Source organism: Saccopteryx bilineata, chromosome 2, assembly GCF_036850765.1.
Source record: "Saccopteryx bilineata isolate mSacBil1 chromosome 2, mSacBil1_pri_phased_curated, whole genome shotgun sequence".
Classification (NCBI taxonomy): domain Eukaryota; kingdom Metazoa; phylum Chordata; class Mammalia; order Chiroptera; family Emballonuridae; genus Saccopteryx; species Saccopteryx bilineata.
The window spans coordinates 219,647,311-219,667,528 of NC_089491.1; the positions used below are offsets into that span (position 1 = coordinate 219,647,311).

Genomic DNA, 20,218 nt, shown 5'->3' on the forward strand with positions numbered 1-20,218 from the left:
CCAACTTAAATAAATGTTCAATGATGAGGGGCCACATAAAAAGTGGTGGCCATTCTATTTTTTTAAAATTGATTTTAGAGAAAGGAGGACAGCGGGGGGGGAGGAGGAGAGAGAAAAAGAGACATTGATTTGATGTTCCACTTATTTATGCATTCATTGGGTGATTCTTATAAGTGCCCTGAGCAGGGATTGAACCCGCAAACTCAGCACACCAGGACAACGCTCTAACCAATTAATTACCTTGCCAGGACATCATTCTAAATGTAGGGTATTTGAGCAAAGTTTCTTGCAGTTTTGCTTTTGCCTTTGTCTTACTCTTCTGTTGCTTGTCTTAATGACATCTTGCTTTTTTAATGCTAAACTGGGAAAACAAAGCACATCAACACTGTAATCTGAGATGAGTCCAGAGAATCCCAGAAGACTGAGCAGCTGGGCCCCAAACACCCACGGCCCCTCTGGACAGTGCCATTTGTCCCGGACACACGGCAGGAATGGTGCCCATAAAGGTCTATGGGGTATGATGCTCTCACCACTCCCAAACACAGGTCCCACTAGGCACAACCCTCTTTGTTATATTTATCAGTGCTATTTTCCAAAGATTGCTGACTCTGATTTCTTTTTAGGAAGTCACACTAAACACTGTGGCTCATTTTATTTTCTGAGGGATGACTCCCTCCTGCCACAGATTATCCTAAGGATGCTATTGTGGCAAAAGATTGTCTAGTCCCACCAGTTGAAAACAGAGCCTAGGAAAAGAGGCTCACCCACTGCACAACTGTGTTCCCCTCACACGAGCATCTCTGCATCTGAGATGTTTTCTATTAGTAAATGCATTTTATTCAAAGACAGCAAACTCTCAACACCTTTTAAAGCAACAGTTCACCCCCCAAAGTCGGTAGTTTGTCATTTTTATAGTCACGGACTTCTATGTCTTGGTGTTTAGAAAACCATATAGATTTTAATGTCTTAAAACATCAGGTTGAATTAAAGACTGAAATAACCTGGAGTCTTGAATGTAAGAAATTTGCTGTCCGTGTTTTTGAAAGGAAAATACTTTAGCACTAGTTGCCAAGGTCTTATTTTCTTTCAGCAGGAAAAGTACTTTCAATGTTAGAAGGGTCATTAATGAACCGGGGCAGCCAAAGGTAAAGCATTACAAAGCATCAAAGCGACAAACTTCTTTGGCTGCACAAATATCTTTCTAAAACATACTTTACACTTTGAAGCAAAATGATTTTTACATCTTGTTAAGCCAGCCTCTATCTAAAACTACAAACGCCCACAGAACAGAGGCACTTGAACAGGAAAACAAAGTGACTGGCAGCAACACTAACTCACAAAGCTGTGACCTCAGTAAAGGTGCCCAAGTTGCATTTAAAGTCCAATACTTTACATTTTAGAATAAAAGTGAACGGATCACCTTTTCTCTCTGAGCGTTTCTTGCGCCTCCTTTTATACCGACGTCCTGTGATGCTGAAAAAGGTCCCCATGGTCAAAGTCCCACTGACGAGCGAGGACATGCAGTCAAGCAGACGCCAGACGCCAGCCCGGCCTCATTCTGTGCCCCTCCTTGCTGCAAGTGGCTTCAGCAGCTCGGCTGCAATGATGGCCAGCCCCCTGCCGGCAAGCGGTGGCCGCTCCTCCTCAGCCCAGGCTCATTCATCAATGGTGGGAACCAGGGTAGTCTGTAGCACCACCACCACAGGGACTCCCAGCACACCACCCAGGCTGACAATGTGACAGTTAACCCTTTGGGGCTGTCACAGACACAACATGGAGTAGGTGGGAGAGCTATGTGGGGGTGCTGTCCAGGGAAATAGTAGTCTCCAAAGTCTTGTCTAAGTAAAAGCCTCTGTCATCTTTAAAAGAGACAGAGTGTCTGAAATGATGACGTAAAAGTGTCAGTAAGAGGTCACCGTTCACAAAACAGCCTGCAGCAGTTGGGGCCAGCACACCCCTGCACAGAGGCCAGCCAGTGTCCACAGGCACTGTGGAGAGCAAGGGCACCAATGAAGACTTGCACGGATCCGTGCCCACCTACCTGACATGTCCCTGGGGTGCCTTCTTCCCACCTGTGTCCCTAGGTACTGGGCCCGCTGCTGGTCCCTTCACTACAGCATAGGGCACAGCCCCCCACCTCCTACTAAACTCCCAACAGGGGAGCAGACCCTGACCCCTTTACACTGGCTACCGAGCCTGGTGGAAGGCAGCACAGCTAACGGGACCAGCACAATGCCAGGGCCAGCCTGGCCCACATGCCATGCGCACTTACACATGCATGCACACACACACGAACACACGCACACACACGAACACAAGCACACATGCACTTACACACACATGCACACACATGAACACAAGCACATGTGCACTTACACATGCGCACACACATGAACACAAGCGCATGTGCACTCACACATGCACACACACACACATGAACACACGCACATGTGCACTCATACATGCACACACCTCAGCATGTGGTGCCTGTAACTCAGGCTCCAGCACTTAAGCACAGCAAAGACAGCAGACCTCACATCCTCTGGTCCAGAGAGACTCGCTTCAGGCCCCAGGGAGACGCTCTCCCACGTCCAGGCCCAGTGTCCTTGGAGAAGAGGCAACAAACATCAAAAAGCCTGGAGACTGTAGGTTGTCTTGGGAGGAGTCAGCTTAGGGGCAGGATAGGAGTTGGAGGCTGCATGTAGGTACTTCTCTAACTCAAAGCAACCGTGTCCTGTGTAATGCAGTTCCCCTCCCAGCAAGCCCAGCACCTACTTCCCAAGTTATTTTTCCAAAGGCACACACAAATCAAGATTGCCTACTGCATGCGGCACCACGTTAAGCAATTCCTGCTATTCCTCAATATGTGTGTGTGTGTTCAGACATGCTCTGTGTAATCTAGAACATACTCACATCCTATGCAGTCAACCAGAGGTGTGCTCAACACCAGAGCTACCAAGTTTGATTCTTTAAATGATACTATTAATACGATTTAACTAAATTTTCAGTGTTAAATTAAAAATTCAGCTCCCTAAATAATTTTGATTTCAACATTTAATATTAACTATATTTTTAAACTTTTAAAAAATTGATGGCGGCCCTGGCCAGTTGGCTCAGCGGTAGAGCGTCGGCCTAGCGTGCGGAGGACCCGGGTTCGATTCCCGGCCAGGGCACACAGGAGAAGCGCCCATTTGCTTCTCCACCCCTCCGCCGCGCTTTCCTCTCTGTCTCTCTCTTCCCCTCCCGCAGCCAAGGCTCCATTGGAGCAAAGATGGCCTGGGCGCTGGGGATGGCTCTGTGGCCTCTGCCTCAGGCGCTAGAGTGGCTCTGGTCGCAACATGGCGACGCCCAGGATGGGCAGAGCATCACCCCCCTGGTGGGCAGAGCATCGCCCCATGGTGGGCGTGCCGGGTGGATCCCGGTCGGGCGCATGCGGGAGTCTGTCTGACTGTCTCTCCCTGTTTCCAGCTTCAGAAAAATGCAAAAAAAAAAAAAAAAAAATTGATGGCGGGGGAGGAGAAACATTGATATGTTGTTCCACTTATTTGTTGATTCTTGGATGTGCCCCGACCGGGATCGAACTCACAACCTCGGCATAATGGGATGGACACTCGAACCAATTGAGCTACTTGGCCAGGGCCTTACAATTTATTTTTAATACATAATTTTAAAAAAGTGTTCTCTAAAAATGTAAAATAAATTGATATAATGGTTTTGTTATTTACTTAAATTCACATTTTTAACAGAAATATCTTCAAATTGTGCATACTTGAAATTCAATTATATATTTTATTTTTAATCCCTTGGGTCAGGTGCAAGGTAGTATTTTATTTAGACTTTGTGGCTATATGTCTCTATTGCTTACAAATTCAACAAGGCTGGCGTAGCCTAGGAGTTGAGAAGGGAGAGAAGCTTCTGAAAAAGGTTGCCCCTGTACCCAAGTGGATTCCTTCAGGAAGTGAAAAATGCCTTTTTCCTTACAGCATCAAAGCTGGTGACCTGCGCTCAGGGGTGACAGTGACACTCCACAGTCTCAGGACAGACCTGTGCTATGAGCCCTGCAGACCGCCCTATGAAGCCCCCAGGCAGTCAGCACTGGTAGGATAGATCCCAAGGCCCAGCCTTAGGGGAGGAAGGCCCGGAGCAGAGCAAAGCCCTGAACCAGGCTCCCAGGAAACACAGGGAGGGAGCTGGAGGCAAGACAAAGAAATGGAAGCTTAAAGAAGGGGGGAGGGGAGCAGGTGCACAGTCCTGGGACATCAGGTCCAGGCATAGCCATGTCCATATCCTGGACTGTCCCCGTGGTGAATGTGGGGACCAGTGCCACAGGCGGGTGGAGTTCCCTCAGCTCTGTGACTGAGGGCTGGAGCCTGGTCTACTGCTGCTGTGCTTTTACTGTGCCCCCAAAGACTCTGCCTGAGGTATCCAAGATGCCCCATTTTGATAAAAGCAGTACTTGGACAACATTAAATAGCCCCTTCTCTCTGTAGTCTGACAAAGCACACTTTATACCTTTGTGCTGCAGGTCACCTTGGACAGAATCCTCACCAACAGCATCATAGGGCTGACACACCTGCTGGCTAGTACTTGGGAACCTTGGGGGCTGGAATCTGTCAAGTTCAGATGCACAGTCTATCCCCTATAGAGGAATTCAAAATCAATTATAGGAATTAGGATCAAGAAACCACAAAGGAGATTACTGAAAAAGGAAAATATAAACATTCTTTAATTATTTCAAATCAGAAACAAGAAAACTTACTTTAGAATACAGTCCCTTACTGCATTTAAAAACTCTGAGGGTTTTCCTGAGTTTCTTTATTACTTATTTCCTTGCCATGCATCAAAACAAGTTATGTACTTAGCTATGAACGTGGCTATGCACTGTGCCTAACCAGGCTGGAGACAGAGGGGAGAGAGTGGGGAAGCCAGGAGCTAAATTCCGCAGTGGTGAGCTGGATTGCTGAGAAGTGCCTGCGAAGTCAGGGTCTCCAGCCTCTGAGGAGACACAGGCTAGAGCATGCAGCTACTAGGACTGGCCCCAGGGGTCTCCTAATGGGGACCAAGCCGAGGAAGAAACAGTTTGAGGCATGGAGCCAGAACTTCAAGTGCTCTTTTATCCAAGAGGAAGAGTTTAATACTGCCAGAGTCCACTGCAGTCCACAGCAAAACAAACACGGATTTTGAAAAAAGGGTAGATGGTGAGGTAGGGACAGATAGACAAAAAGGGAGAGAGATGAGAAGCATTAATTCTTTGGCACCTTAGCTGTTCATTGATAGCTTTTTCATATGTGCCTTGACTGGGGGCTGCAGCTGAGCCAGTGCCAGTGACCCCCTGCTCAAGCCAGTGACCCTGGGGTCAAGCCAGAGACCTTGGGCTCAAGCCAGCAACCATGGGGTCATGTCTATAATCCCATGCTCAAACTTGTGAGCCTGTGCTCAAGCTGGATGAGCCCCTGGTCAGGCTGGAGTTTGGATTATGATGAAATTATTCTGGGGGAAAAAATGCTTAAAGAAGTCAAAGGTCAAGAAGGACCATCTCCCCAGCTCCTGGAGACATGCACATGTTTGACAAAATAAACCTCTATAGTCTCTTTGTGTTGGGGTTTCATGTGGGTTTGTTTTTTCTCCAGGAAGCTGAGCTCAGTCTCTAGTTTATCCCCGGTTTGAGAAGAGGTGGCAGAAGCCAGGCCACCCCCAGGAGCTGGTTATGTTCCCTGTATCCCTGGCCCCACAGGTGCAGCCCTGGGTGAGGCTACCACCAGCAGAGACCAAGTCGTCATGGTGACTTCACAGGTTTCCTGTCCGCTTCCTTGAAATGAGAAAATCACAATTTCTCCATTTCTATCACAACCCTAACCTAAAAGGGACAAAAATTTGACATCCAGACATATCACAATTTATAATCAGTATATTTACAAAAAGAAAAGTTTGCAAAATGTATGTAAACCTGGAAAGTCGAGAAGTAGAGACAATGGCTGCTGGACCACCTTAATGGCTCCTAGGCTGTGCCTGTGGGCAGTAAGCAGCACCTGCGCACATGCACATGCAGGCTCTTGACGTGACCAACAAAACCTGACCTACACGTAGCTTCTCTAGAATCTATCAAATAAGAGACCGCTTGAAGTGCAAATATACTAGAAACACAAGCCAAGAAAGAAGCTGCCAGTAAAAATTACCTTGGAAATTAGCAGTAACGTTGTAAAAGACCCAAGGCAAGTCTGATAGGAGGCCCTCTGCTGGGGTCATCCTGCCATCCGAGCGTTGTCTTGGGTTATGGGTGCCACGTTGTCAGTGGAGGCAGCTGTTACAACTGTGCCTTTCTGAAGTCTGTATTTGTCTATTTGACATCCACTCATCACAGACAGATTATATTAACTATTATTTTTCTCTTAAAATTTTTTTTTATTGATTGATTTTAGCGAGAGAGAAAGAGAGAGAGAGAGAGAGAGAAAGAGGGAGAAAGAGAGAGACAGGAACATCCATCTGTTCCTGTATGTGTCCTGACCAGGGATCAAACCAGCAACCTCGGTGCTTCAGGATGATGCTCTAACTTAGCCATCTGGCCAGGGCTATATTTGCTTCTTCTTGACAATGGGGGGAGACCAAGGAGAGACTGCTTCTCCCAGGGCTCAGGCAGGAGTCCGTCCTTCTCCTTAGCTGACTCTCATGCACCAAGCCAATGTTTCCCCCGCCCTAAAGCAACCTGGGCCAAGTACCAGACACCTAGAGACCAGCTATATAGTGCAAAGATCATCAGAAGTATTCAAACCGGCCAGTGCCAAGCCTTTACCCTGCTGTGCCTTGCCTTTCCCAAGGAGAGCCCAATGAAGCCCCCGGCTAGGTCTTCCCTCACTTCTTTCTGCCTCCTACCGAACCTGGTGCTCCCCATGTGGCGTGGCGTGCCCTCCTCCAGGGAAATGTAAGTAAAAACATCTTTCAATGGCTTTGGCCCCTCCCTGGTGTCACAGGCACCTCCACCATTAGAACTATAGGTCCGAGGGCACAAATGAGATTGCAGCACAGTTCTGACACTACCAAGTCTATTCGGGTTCCTGTTAACAGAAGGACATGCAACTGCCTATATACAGAGACAAGCTGGTTTCCCAACTACCACGCTGTGCAGTCCTGCTTGATATTTCTTTCACCTTCATCTAATAAGTTAAACAAAAATGCCAATTATATACACTTTGCTTTTGTCTCATCCAGTAACCATTTCTTTTCATTTCCCTCATCAAATGACTACAACCCAACGCACAGTAAATCTTCCAAACATAATAAATCTCATACATTTTTGCTCTCTTGAAAATCAGAGCAACTCCGACTCCAGCAGCAGGGTGAGCCACAGGCTGCCCTGACCGTGGCACGTGGGTGCGCTGCAGCCCGGAGATGGCCCTGTGGAGCATCACTCTGACTGCAGACGTTCATTTTAGTTACTCCACAGAGCCACCAGCGTTAAAGTCGTGCCCTAACTCCACAGCTATCATTCCTCCTTCTCTTCCTCTCCAAGTCTTGCTTCTACCTCTAGGACTATTTCAGAGAAACATAAAAATAGAATGCCTGTCCTGGCCGGTTGGCTCAGCGATAGAGCGTCGGCCTGGCGTGCGGGGGACCCGGGTTCAATTCCCGGCCAGGGCACATAGGAGAAGCGCCCATCTGCTTCTCCACCCCCACCCCTTCCTTCCTCTCTGTCTCTCTCTTCCCCTCCCGCAGCCAAGGCTCCATTGGAGCAAAGATGGCCCAGGCGCTGGGGATGGCTCCTTGGCCTCTGCCCCAGGCGCTAAAGTGGCTCTGGTCGCGGCAGAACGACGCCCCGGAAGGGCAGAGCATCGCCCCTGGTGGGCGTGCCCGGTGGATCCCGGTCGGGCGCATGAGGGAGTCTGTCTGACTGTCTCTCCCCGTTTCCAGCTTCAGAAAAAATACAAAAAATAAAAATAAAAAAATTAAAAAAAATAGAATGCCTGCTTTCACCAGAGTCAGGAAACGCAGAGCAGAACTGCAATGATTGACTGCACCAGACACGGTTTCTATAACCATTACATTGACAGTTTATAATTGAAAAAATACTTTCAAGCTCTTTTTTTCCACTTTAAAAGTACATCAATTTCCAACTTCAGCTGTCACGTCTCCACAAGTTAATAAGTACTGAATTCTAGGAGAATGTCATAAATAGCCACACGCCATTTAGCATCTGGCATTTCCGGTATCTAATTAATTTTATTTTTATCTATGTCCTCAGAGTAAGGACTCCAAAATTTAATGTCTCTAGAATATTAATTTAGGATGAAACCCTTTAAAAACTATGTTTCTACTCTTACAAAAAGGAAAAGAGGAGTTTATTCCATCAGAATTCTAAACTTTCTACATGAGTTATTTTTACATTCGACAAAGGAGCATTATAACGTTGCTATGTTTATTTAGTGACCTGCCAATCACAAGCCATGTTTATTTATTTATTTATGATTTTAATTTGTGTTTACATAGATTCAAGTGTCCCACTGAACATATCTCCCTCCACCCCCTTATTCCCCTCACCCCCCCATGCCCCCTCCTTCCAATGCCTTCCTCCCTTTCCCTCCAGGATTTGCTGTCCTGTTCTCTATAATGCTGTGTTTCATTAATTTCTTTCCCTTCTCTGATCCCATCTTCTCTTCCACTTTTCCTCTGACTGCTTTCCCTCTGGTCCCTTTGATCCCGCCTCTGCCTCTGCTCCATTGCTCAGTTCACATTGTTCATTGGATTCCTCAAATGAGTGAGGTCGTATGATATTTTTCTTTCTCTGCCTGGCTTATTTCACTTAACATAATAGTTTCCAGGTCCATCCATGTTGTCATGAAAGGTAAGATTTCCTTCTTCCTCACGGCCGCGTAGTATTCCATTGTATATATTTACTACTGCTTTTTAATCCACTCGTCCACTGACAGACACTTGGGCTGTTTCCAGATCTTGGCTATTGTAAACAATGCTGCCATAACATGGGGGAGCATTTCTCCTTTTGAAACAGTGATTTGGTATTCATAGGAAATACTCCTAAAAGTGGGATGGCTGGGTCAAAGGGCAGCTCCATTTTTAATATTTTGAGGAATCTCCATACCACAGTGGCTGCACCAGTCTGCATTCCCACCAGCAGTGCAGGAGGGTTCCCCTTTCTCCACATCCTTGCCAGTACTTATTCTGTGTTGTTTTGTTGATGAGCGCCATTCTGACTGGTGTGAGGTGATATCTCATTGTGGATTTAATTTGCATTTCTCTAATGATTAGTGATGTTAGGCATTTTTTCATATGCCTATTGGCCATCTGTATGTCCTCTTTGGAAAAGTGTCTATTCATTTCTTTTGCCCATTTTTTTTTAATAATTTTATTTTTTTTAATGGGGTGACATCAATAAATCAGGATACATATATTCAAAGATAACAAGTCCAGGGTATCTTGTCGTTCAATTATGTTGCATACCCATCACCCAAAGTCAGATTGTCCTCTGTCACCTTCTATCTAGTTTTCTTTGTGCCCCTCCCCCTCCCCCTTTCCCTCTCCCATTTCCCCCTCCCCCCCCGTAACCACCACACTCTTATCAATGTCTCTTAGTTTCACTTTTATGTCCCACCTACGTATGGAATAATGCAGTTCCTGGTTTTTTCTGATTTACTTATTTCGCTTCGTATCATGTTATCAAGATCCCACCATTTTGCTGTAAATGATCCGATGTCATCATTTCTTATGGCTGAGTAGTATTCCATAGTGTATATGTGCCACATCTTCTTTATCCAGTCATCTATTGACGGGCTCTTTGGTTGTTTCCATGTACTGGCCACTGTGAACAATGCTGCAATAAACATGGGGCTGCATGTGTCTTTACGTATCAATGTTTCTGAGTTTTTGGGGTATATACCCAGTAGAGGGATTGCTGGGTCATAAGGTAGTTCTATTTTCAGTTTTTTGAGGAACCACCATACTTTCTTCCATAATGGTTGTACTACTTTACATTCCCACCAACAGTGGATGAGGGTTCCTTTTTCTCCACAGCCTCTCCAACATTTGCTATTACCTGTCTTGCTAATAATAGCTAATCGAACAGGTGTGAGGTGGTATCTCATTGCCGTTTTGATTTGCATTTCTCTAATAGCTAAAGAAGATGAGCATCTTTTCATATATCTGTTGGCTATTTGTATTTCTTCCAGGGAGAAGTGTCTGTTCATATCCTCTTCCCATTTTTTTATGGGATTGTTTGTTTGTTTGTTGTTGAGTTTTATGAGTTCTTTGTATATTTTGGATATTAGGCCCTTATCTGAGCTGTTGTTTGAAAATATCATTTCCCATTTAGTTGGCTTTCTGTTTATTTTGTTATCAGTTTCTCTTGCTGAGCAAAAACTTCTTAGTCTGATGTAGTCCCATTCATTAATTTTTGCCTTCACTTCTCTTGCCATTGGAGTCAAATTCATAAAATGCTCTTTAAAACCCAGGTCCATGAGTTGAGTACCTATGTCTTCTTCTATGTACTTAATTGTTTCAGGTCTTATGTTTAGATCTTTGATCCATTTTGAGTTAATTTTTGTACAGGGGGATAGACTGTAGTCCAGTTTCATTCTTTTGCATGTGGTTTTCCAGTTTTCCCAGCACCATTTATTGAAGAGGCTTTCTTTTCTCCATTGTGTGTTGTTGGCCCCTTTATCAAAAATTATTTGACTATATATATGTGGTTTTATTTCTGGACTTTCTATTCTGTTCCATTGGTCTGAGTGTCTATTTTTCTGCCAATACCATGCTGTTTTGATTGTCGTGGCCCTATAATATAGTTTGAAGTCAGGTATTGTAATGCCCCCAGCTTCATTCTTTTTCTTTAGGATTGCTTTGGCTATTCGGGGTTTTTTATAGTTCCATATAAATCTGATGATTTTTTGCTCTATTTCTTTAAAAAATGTCATTGGAAGTTTGATGGGAATTGCATTAAATTTGTATATTGCTTTGGGTAATATAGCCATCTTGATTATATTTATTCTTCCTAGCCAAGAACAAGGTATATTCTTCCATCTCATTATATCTTTTTCAATTTCCCTTAACAATGGTTTATAGTTTTCATTATATAAGTCCTTTACATTCTTTGTTATGTTTATTCCTAAGTATTTTATTTTTTTTGTTGCAATCGTGAAGGGGATTATTCTTTTGAGTTCCTTCTCAGTTGTTTCATTGTTGGCATATAGAAAGGCTATTGACTTCTGAATGTTAATTTTGTATCCTGCGACCTTACTGTATTGGCTTACTGTTTCTAGTAGTCTTTTTGTGGATTCTTTGGGGTTTTCGATGTATAGGATCATATCATCTGCAAAAAGTGATACCTTTACTTCTTCTTTTCCGATATGGATGCCTTTTATTTCTTTGTCTTGTCTGATTGCTGTGGCGAGAACCTCTAGTACCACATTAAATAAGAGTGGAGAGAGTGGACAACCCTGTCTTGTTCCTGATTTAAGGGGGAAAGCCTTCAGTTTAGTGCCATTTAATATGATGTTAGCTGATGGTTTATCATATATGGCCTTTATCATGTTGAGATATTTTCCTTCTATACCCATTTTGTTGAGAGTCTTAAACATAAAATTGTGTTGTATTTTATCGAAAGCCTTTTCTGCATCTATTGATAAGATCATGTGGTTTTTGTTCTTTGTTTTGTTGATATGGTGTATTACGTTAACCGTTTTACGTATGTTGAATCATCCTTGAGATTCTGGGATGAATCCCACTTGATCATGATGTATTATTTTTTTAATATGTTGTTGTATTCGATTTGCTAGTATTTTGTTTAGTATTTTAGCATCTGTATTCATTAGAGATATTGGTCTGTAGTTTTCTTTTTTTGTGCCATCCTTGCCTGGTTTTGGTATGAGGGTTATGTTGGCCTCATAAAATGTGTTTGGAAGTATTGCTTCTTCTTCAATTTTTTGGAAGACTTTGAGTAGAATAGGAACCAAGTCTTCTTTGAATGTTTGATAAAATTCGCTGGTATAGCCGTCAGGGCCTGGACTTTTATTTTTGGGGAGGTTTTTAATGGTTTTTTCTATTTCTTCTCTACTGATAGGTCTGTTTAGGCTTTCTGCTTCTTCTTGACTCAGTCTAGGAAGGTTGTATTTTTCTAGGAATTTATCCATTTCTTCTAGGTTGTTGAATTTAGTGGCATAAGGTTTTTCATAGTATTCTACAATAATTCTTTGTATATCTACGGTGTCCGTGGTGATTTCTCCTCTTTCATTTTGGATTTTGTTTATATGAGTTCTTTCTCTTTTTTCCTTGGTAAGTCTTGCCAAGGGTTTGTCAATTTTGTTGATCTTTTCAAAGAACCAGCTCCTTGTTCTATTAATTTTTTCTATAGTTTTTCTGTTCTCTAATTCATTTATTTCTGCTCTGATTTTTATTATCTCCTTTCTTCGGCTGGTTTTGGGTTGTCTTTGTTCTTCTTTTTCTAGTTCCTTAAGGTGGGAAGTTAAGTGGTTCACTTGGGCTCTCTCTTGTTTGTTCATATATGCCTGAAGTGATATGAACTTCCCTCTTATCACTGCTTTTGCTGCATCCCATAGATTCTGATATGTCGTATTGTCATTTTCATTAGTCTGTATATATCTTTTGATCTCTGCACTTATTTCTTCTTTGACCCATTCATTTTTTAAAAGTATGTTGTTTAGTTTCCACATTTTTGTGGGATTTTTTTCCTCCTTTTTGCAGTTAAATTCTAGTTTCAAGGCTTTATGATCAGAAAATATGCTTGGTACAACTTCAATTTTTCTGAATTTGGTGATGTTGTTTTTGTGGCCCAACATATGGTCAATTCTTGAGAATGATCCATGTACACTGGAGAAAAATGTATACTCAGTCACTTTGGGATGAAATGTCCTGTAGATGTCTATCATATCCAGGTGCTCTAGTGTTTTGTTTAAGGCCACTATGTCTTTGTTGATTCTCTGTTTGGATGACCAATCGAGAGCCATCAGCGGTGTATTGAGGTCTCCAAGTATGATTGTATTTTTGTCAGTTTTTGTTTTAAGATCGATAAGTAGCTGTCTTATATATTTTGGTGCTCCTTGGTTTGGTGCATATATATTAAGAATTGTTATGTCTTCTTGATTCAGTGTCCCCTTAGCCATTATGAAATGGCCATTTTTGTCTCTGAGTACTTTTCCTGTCTTGTAGTCAGCATTATCCGATATGAGTATTGCTACACCTGCTTTTTTTTGGATGTTATTTGCTTGGAGTATTGTTTTCCAGCCTTTCACTTTGAATTTGTTTTTATCCTTGTTACTTAGATGAGTTTCCTGTAGGCAGCATACAGTTGGGATTTTCTTTTTTAATCCATTCTGCTACTCTGTGCCTTTTTATTGGTGAGTTTAATCCGTTTACATTTAGTGTAATTATTGATACTTGTGAGTTCCCTATTGCCATTTTATATCTTGCTTTCTGTTAGTTTTGTGTCTTGTTTGATCCTTCTCTTTTGTTTTTCTATCTTTTGTTTTTATTTGGTTGTATTCCATACATCTTTCCTCTGTTGCTATCTTTTTTATCTCATGTGCTTCTGTGGTGGTTTTTTCAATGGTGGTTACCTTTGAGTAATGAAAAGGGTCCCTACCCTGTTCATTGTAGCGAACTATTTTGTGAGTACTTTTGCACTCCATCGTCCTTTGCTACTGTTAATCTCCATCTTCTCCCCCTTTCTTTTTGTTGTTGTCACAGTTTAAATTTGGTTTTATTGTGTTCTTCTTGGAGCTTTTACTTGTGGCTCTGTTTTTTTTTTGTTCTTTGTATCTGATTGGAGAACCCCCTTTAGTAATTCCTGGAGTGGGGGTTTTCTGATGATAAATTCCCTCATCTTTTCTGTATCTGTGAATGTTTTTATTTTGCCTTCATATTTGAAGGATAGCTTTGATGGGTATAGTATTCGTGGCTGAAAGTTCCTCTCTTTCAGGACTTTAAATATTGGGGTCCACTCTCTTCTAGCTTGTAGAGTTTCTGCTGAGAAATCTGATGATAATCTAATGGGCCTTCCTTTATATGTTGTATTCTTCTTTTCCCTGGCTGCCTTGAGAATTTTTTCTTTGCTGTTGGTTTGTGTCAATTTCATTATGATATGCCTTGGAGTAGGTTTGTTGGGGTTAAGAAAACTCGGTGTTCTGTTTCCTTCTTGAATTTGAGGCTTTAGTTCTTTCCACAGGATGGGAAGTTCTCATCTATTATTTGTTTGAGTATGTTCTCCATTCCATTTTCTCTCTCTTCTCCCTCTGATATACCTATTATTCTTATGTTATTCTTTTTGATGGAGTCAGATAATTCTTGTAGGGCTATCTCATTTTTTTTAATTTTTGAGTCTCTTTCTTCTTCTCTCTGTTGTGCCTCAAGTTGCTTGTCTTCTATTTCACTAATCCTCTCTTCTATCTGACCTGTTCTATTAGCTAAGCTTGTTACTTCGTTTTTCAGCTCGTGAATTGAGTTTTTCATCTCTGTTTGATTTGTTTTTATAGTTTCAATTTCTTTGGACATATATTCTTTGTGTTCATTGAGTTGTTTTCTGAGCTCCCTAAATTGCCTTTCTGTGTTTTCTTGTATATCTCGGAGGATTTTTAGGATTTCTATCTTGAATTCTCTGTCATTTAGCTCCAAGGTTTCCAATATATTAAATTTTTTCTCCATAGATTTTTCCTCATCTAGCTGTGTTACCTCTCTTTCTTTTGTATCCATGATATTCGATTTTCTCTTCCTTAATGGCATCTGAGGGTGGTTTTGTTGATAATATTAATGAGATTTAATAAAGAATAAAAAGTTAAAAAAATCAAAAATCAAAAAGTTTTTTTTTAAAAAAAATTAATAATAAAATAAAGAAAAATAAAATAATAATTTTTAAAAAAAGGAAATTATTCCCCCCCTCCTTTTTTCCTCTCCTCTCCCCTTTTTCTTGAGAAAATCTTGTGGTGAACTGTGAATTATAACAAACAATGCCTGTGATGGAGGGCCTGAATTGGGGAAAAGTAATAAAGGGGCAAAAAAAAAAAAAAAAAAAAAAGAAAGAAAAAAAAAGGGGGGGGTATGGACCCACAAAAAGCAAATAAGGAAAAAATTTGGGTCAAGAATAAAATGATTTGCTTTTAGGTGTTGGTTGTCTAAGAGTTATGATGAGAGGAATAAGAGGAAAACAGAAAAATGGGGGGACAAATGAAAAAAATACTATTGTATTTAGTGGAACAAGAACTAGATAAAATGGAGAGCCAGGGATGGGAGCACTGCTAGTGAGTTAAAAAGGTGAAGTAAAAACCCCCCAAAATGCCATCAACATAAGTTTGAGTCCCAGATAAGATAATTTGTTTGTTATTGAGGTTTGAATGAGAGGAGATGTAAAGGAGAAAGGAAGAAACTATTATAGAGGGAGAAAAGAAAGAGAGAGAGAGAGAAAAAAAGAGGGAACCACTAAAAGAAGAAAAAAGAAAGGAGAGAGAGAGTTAAGGGTTTTGGAGTGCAACCCTCATAGAGAGAAAGGAAGAGGAGAAAAAAGATAATGGGAGATGTAACACTTATGGGTAGTGTAGTTCAAGAAGAGGAGAGAGTAAGACCGGTAGAGAGTTAATCGGCCAAATTGGAGGAGGAAAAAAAGTATCAAGAATGAAGATAAGAGAAACAAACGAACAAATATAATAAAATGGGATAGGTTATAAAGTCTGCAGATTATTCTTGATTTTGAGAGGTTATCTTCTTGCTTTTTCTTTTCTCTCCCTCTTCCTGGTCGGTGACTCTGTACCCCAGGTTCTGCCCCTTTGGCACGCTCAGGTAGAGGTTTGCAGTTAATAAGTCTCTATGGCAATGTCATGTATTGTGCTTTAGTCTCGTTGGGAGTCGAGGCTCATTAGCATTTATAGGCTCCGACAGTGAGAGAGTCCGTGTTCCTGGAGCCTTTCTCCTAGTCTTTCCTTCCTCAATTAGTAGCCTGATAATCCAGCTATGGGGTTGCTGCTGCCTCTGCTTGGATAGTAAGAGGTTCAAAGAGCTGGCAACTCCCCACTCTATTTCCACTCAGCACAGGGCTCTGGGTAAGGCTCAGTCAGTCAGAGCTGCTAGCATAATCAGGCGTGCTTTCCGCCCACTCAAAGACCTCTGGCTCTGACACTCTGTCCGGTAACACAGGTGGGCGCCCACTTCCGGGGCACTTGGAGGAAACTCTCATTCACTATCTGCGCGTGCAGACCAGGATATCTGGCCAGCAGTCTCACGCTCTGAGTGAAACCCCCAACCGCATGGAAAAGTTGTAGCGTTGGAATTCGCTCTCGCTCCGTCCCCGTGCGCGGCTTTTGCAAGGCGCTGGGGCGGCCCGAGATTCCGCTTTTGCCCACACAAAGGCCCCTGACTCTGCCCCTCTGTGCGATAACACGGGTGCGCACTGCTGAGGCACTCGGAGGAATCGCTCACTACCTATCTGCGCGCGCACACCAGGATATGAGGCTGGCCGCGTTTCCCTCTGAGTGAAACCTTCACCAGCACGGAAAATTTCCACCGTTGGAATTAGTTCTCACTCCCTCCTGTGCGCGGCTTTCCCATGGCGCTGGGGATGCCCAGAGATTCTGCTTTCGGCCCACAGAAAGGCCTCTGACCCTGCCTCTCTGTGGGGTAACACGGACACCCACTTCCAGGACTTATGAAGAAATCTCTTGCCCACTAACTGCGCGCCAACCAGGAGAACGGGTAAAATGGCTGCCCCGCTTGTCTTTCTTTGTTTGGGTTTGGCGCGAGTGTTAGCTTGTATTGCCCGGGTTGCCACAGGATCAGTTTTTCCTCGGCTAGGATCTCCGTGCCACAGCCTGGTTCGGCTGTTTGTGCCGCGGCCTGGATGTATTCACCCCCTTTGCCCGCCTCAGTTTCTATATTCACAGTTACCAGAGAAAGCCGCCCTGTTTAGGTTAGTGAGGAAGGCGGAGCATTTCTTACTCCCTATTTCCTTCAGGGTTTGGTTATATATTTAGCCAATTTTTCACTCGACCATACCTTCGGGTGTATTGCGAAGCATCTGGAGGCTCCAAGTATAGGTTTTTCTGTTTCTGGTTGAAGATCTTGTTGAGTTTTGGGAGAGATTTATCGGTATCGCTTCCTACTCCGCCATTACTCTGACGTCATCCTCTTTTTGCCCATTTTTTGATTGGATTGTTTATCTTCCTAGTGTTGAGTTTTATAAGTACTTTATAAATTTTGGTTATTAACCCCTTATCAGATATATTGGTGAATATATTCTCCCATTGTGTGGGTTCTCTTTTTATTTTGTTAATGGTGTCTTTTGCTGTGCAAAAGCTTTTTAGTTTCATATAGTCCCATTTCACAAGCCATGTTTTAGCTTTCTGAGACTCCACCAACTCTCAGTAAAGGCTCTGAGATGCCTGCACAGTGGGCAGCCTGGACACAGCCACCATTCATCTTACAACATTCAGGTCTTTGTGAGCGGAGCTGGGCAGTATACAGCCTGCACGGCTGTATAGTGTGGCCACAAGAACAGAACCGTGATATCCAGCATAGGCCCAGAGTCGGTCCTCTCGGTGGGACATCTGCTCTGCCTCCTCCTGACGGTGGGACCTTGAGAAAGTTCTTTCCCTCATGGCTCCACAGATTCCTCATCTGCCCAACATGGATGACAGTCACAGCACACAGCCTCTGCTTGCTGGGAGGACTGAGTGAGTCGTCGGCACCACCACATCATGAAGGTGAGCCTGGCAGCTGAGAGGCTCAGTGGCTTGTCCAAGGTCACACACACGCTGTGGAAGCAGCAGAACCCTGTGCAGAATTCAGGACACTGCACACTCACCCTCTCCCACAAATCTGCCCAGGCAGAGTAAATACACGACTACTCGTTATTTTTTTTCAGTATGTTAAGATTCCTTACAATTTTTATAGTCAAAATAACATACATGTCTTTATATTAACACATTTCTGTTTTCCACAATAAAATGGTTTCAAATCGACTGGGATGAGTCTCGTATTCAGTCTACTTGCAACATTCCTCCACTCAAGATCATGAATTCAATTAAGCTTCTTCCATTTTCTTTTAAGGTGACTTTACCAAGGAATTCAAGATTAAAATAAAAATTTTACATTTCTGAAATAAGTATAGCAGGTGTTGGATTTTGGGGAAAAAAAAACAAAGAGGGGTGGCCATGACCTAAAGGCCCTATAATTAGCTCCAATAGCCTAAAGTGACCTAAAGTGAGAAAGCAGTCACAGACTCTGGCAGGCAGATGGCTCAGGTGGCCCGTGGATGGCTCAGGTGGCCCGTGGATGGTTCAAGTGGACCATGGATGGCTCAGGTGGCCCGTGGATGGCTCAGGTGGCCCGTGGATGGTTCAAGTGGACCGTGGATGGTTCAAGTGGACCATAGATGGCTCAGGTGGCCTGTGGATGGCTCAGGTGGACCATGGATGACTCAGGTGGCCCACAGAAGGCCCATGGATGACTCAGGTGGCCCGTGCATGGCTCAGGTGGCCCATGGATGACTCAGGTGGCCCGTGCACGGCTACGGTGGCCCACAGATCACTCAAGTGGCACGCTGATGAACGTTGGCAGCAAAGAACCTCAACCAGTAAGGCCTGGGCTACACAGGGAGAGCTCTGGTTCTAAATTACCAGTTGAAGGAAAGTTTGAAAGGAATACTGTTAAAAGTCTGAAACTACACTAAACTGATGCCAGTTTAAATGAGTATTTCTTTAAGGATTAATTTTGAATCATCCTTTAAAAACAATGCTTACTAGCCCTGGCCGGTTGGCTCAGCGGTAGAGCGTCGGCCTAGCGTGCGGAGGACCCGGGTTCGATTCCGGCCAGGGCACACAGGAGAAGCGCCCATTTGCTTCTCCACCCCTCCGCCGCGCTTTCCTCTCTGTCTCTCTCTTCCCCTCCCGCAGCCAAGGCTCCATTGGAGCAAAGATGGCCCGGGTGCTGGGGATGGCTCTGTGGCCTCTGCCTCAGGCGCTAGAGTGGCTCTGGTCGCAACATGGTGACGCCCAGGATGGGCAGAGCATCGCCCCCTGGTGGGCAGAGCGTCGCCCCTGGTGGGCGTGCCGGGTGGATCCCGGTCGGGCGCATGCGGGAGTCTGTCTGACTGTCTCTCCCTGTTTCCAGCTTCAGAAAAATGAAAAAAAAAAAAAAAAAAAAAAAAAAAAACAATGCTTACTATAACTGATTATTAAAAACTAAATAGAACACAAACCTTTCAAAATATAAAGTAAAACCAGCTGGTCCTTCAAAGACAACAAAGTGGTTTTGCTCATCCTCAAGCAGAAAACCTATGGCCGAATTCATCTAGGGTAAATAATTCCAGGGGTGTTTTTAATGGGAAATGGGCAGACTAAAGAAATAGCATAAACATAACATGCGTCTGTACAGGGATGGACAAATACAACAAGATGTTCAGATCCAACTGAAAAGTGAAACAAGACTAAATGAAGAAGAAAGGAGTTAAAAGGAATTAGGGCCATCCCCACTGGACACACAGGTCAGAGTCAGGCACATCGTAGATCTAAAGGCCAGAACACACCAACGGGGAAACAGGACAGAAGACACACACCGGGAATGAAGGTCTGAAATGTGCCACTGACTGGACACTCTGTGCACCAAAAAGGTGACAGAAAGCATGGAAACACAGTTTTCTCAGCAATATCACTGAGATTCATGAATAAAGAATCCTAAGGGTGTCTAGACCAAAGTATTCGAATGGCTGAGGATGTGGAGTCAGGCTAGAAGGCAGCAACGGAATATTATCAGGTTCTAAAAAAAAGGAGAGCGTGATGTCCATCCTGGTTCCCATCAAGCTGCTCCTCAACTATACAGGGGCCGAGGTCCTCTGAAACCTGAGGAGCATGCTGGCATCTCTGCCACCAAAGCAGAGCTCCGGAGCACTGTGCCCTTTCCGTACAGACCTGGTGTGCAACGTACCCTGAGTTCCAGGGTACTCCCAGATCTCTATCCCCACACTGCCCAGGGGTCATGGGGGTGTATGGGAATGGGGGACAATCACCCCGAGGCTCCCAGGAGAGCTGGGTACTGTCCTGAGCCAGTAAAAGAAGGTTTGGTGGCAGGTCTCTCACTTGCTCTCACAGAGAGAACTCTACTGGCTGTCATCTCCCTTCCCTTGAAAATGCCAGCATTCTGGGGTCCTGTGGGCACAATCTGAGTGAGGATTTTGAGCTCCTGGGTTACATGATGGGTCTGGGCAGCAGCCGGGCCA

General features: G+C 43.7%; 1 protein-coding gene across 4 annotated transcripts in view; it reads right to left on the reverse strand.

Annotated features, from left to right (window-relative positions):
- Nucleotides 1-20,218, reverse strand: part of ADARB1 (adenosine deaminase RNA specific B1) — a 129,954-nt gene that overhangs the window by 42,639 nt on the left and 67,097 nt on the right. For 2 of the 4 annotated variants that reach the window (XM_066259197.1, XM_066259199.1), the window contains exon 1: nucleotides 1,421-1,551. The exons of 1 other annotated variant lie outside the window; for it this stretch is intronic. In XM_066259197.1, coding sequence (XP_066115294.1) covers nucleotides 1,421-1,520 — 100 coding nt within the window. In that variant the 5' untranslated portion in view covers nucleotides 1,521-1,551. Of the gene's footprint in view, nucleotides 1-1,420; nucleotides 1,552-4,512; nucleotides 4,640-20,218 lie in introns of those variants that run through there. One more of the 4 variants, XM_066259196.1, reaches the window with a different exon arrangement.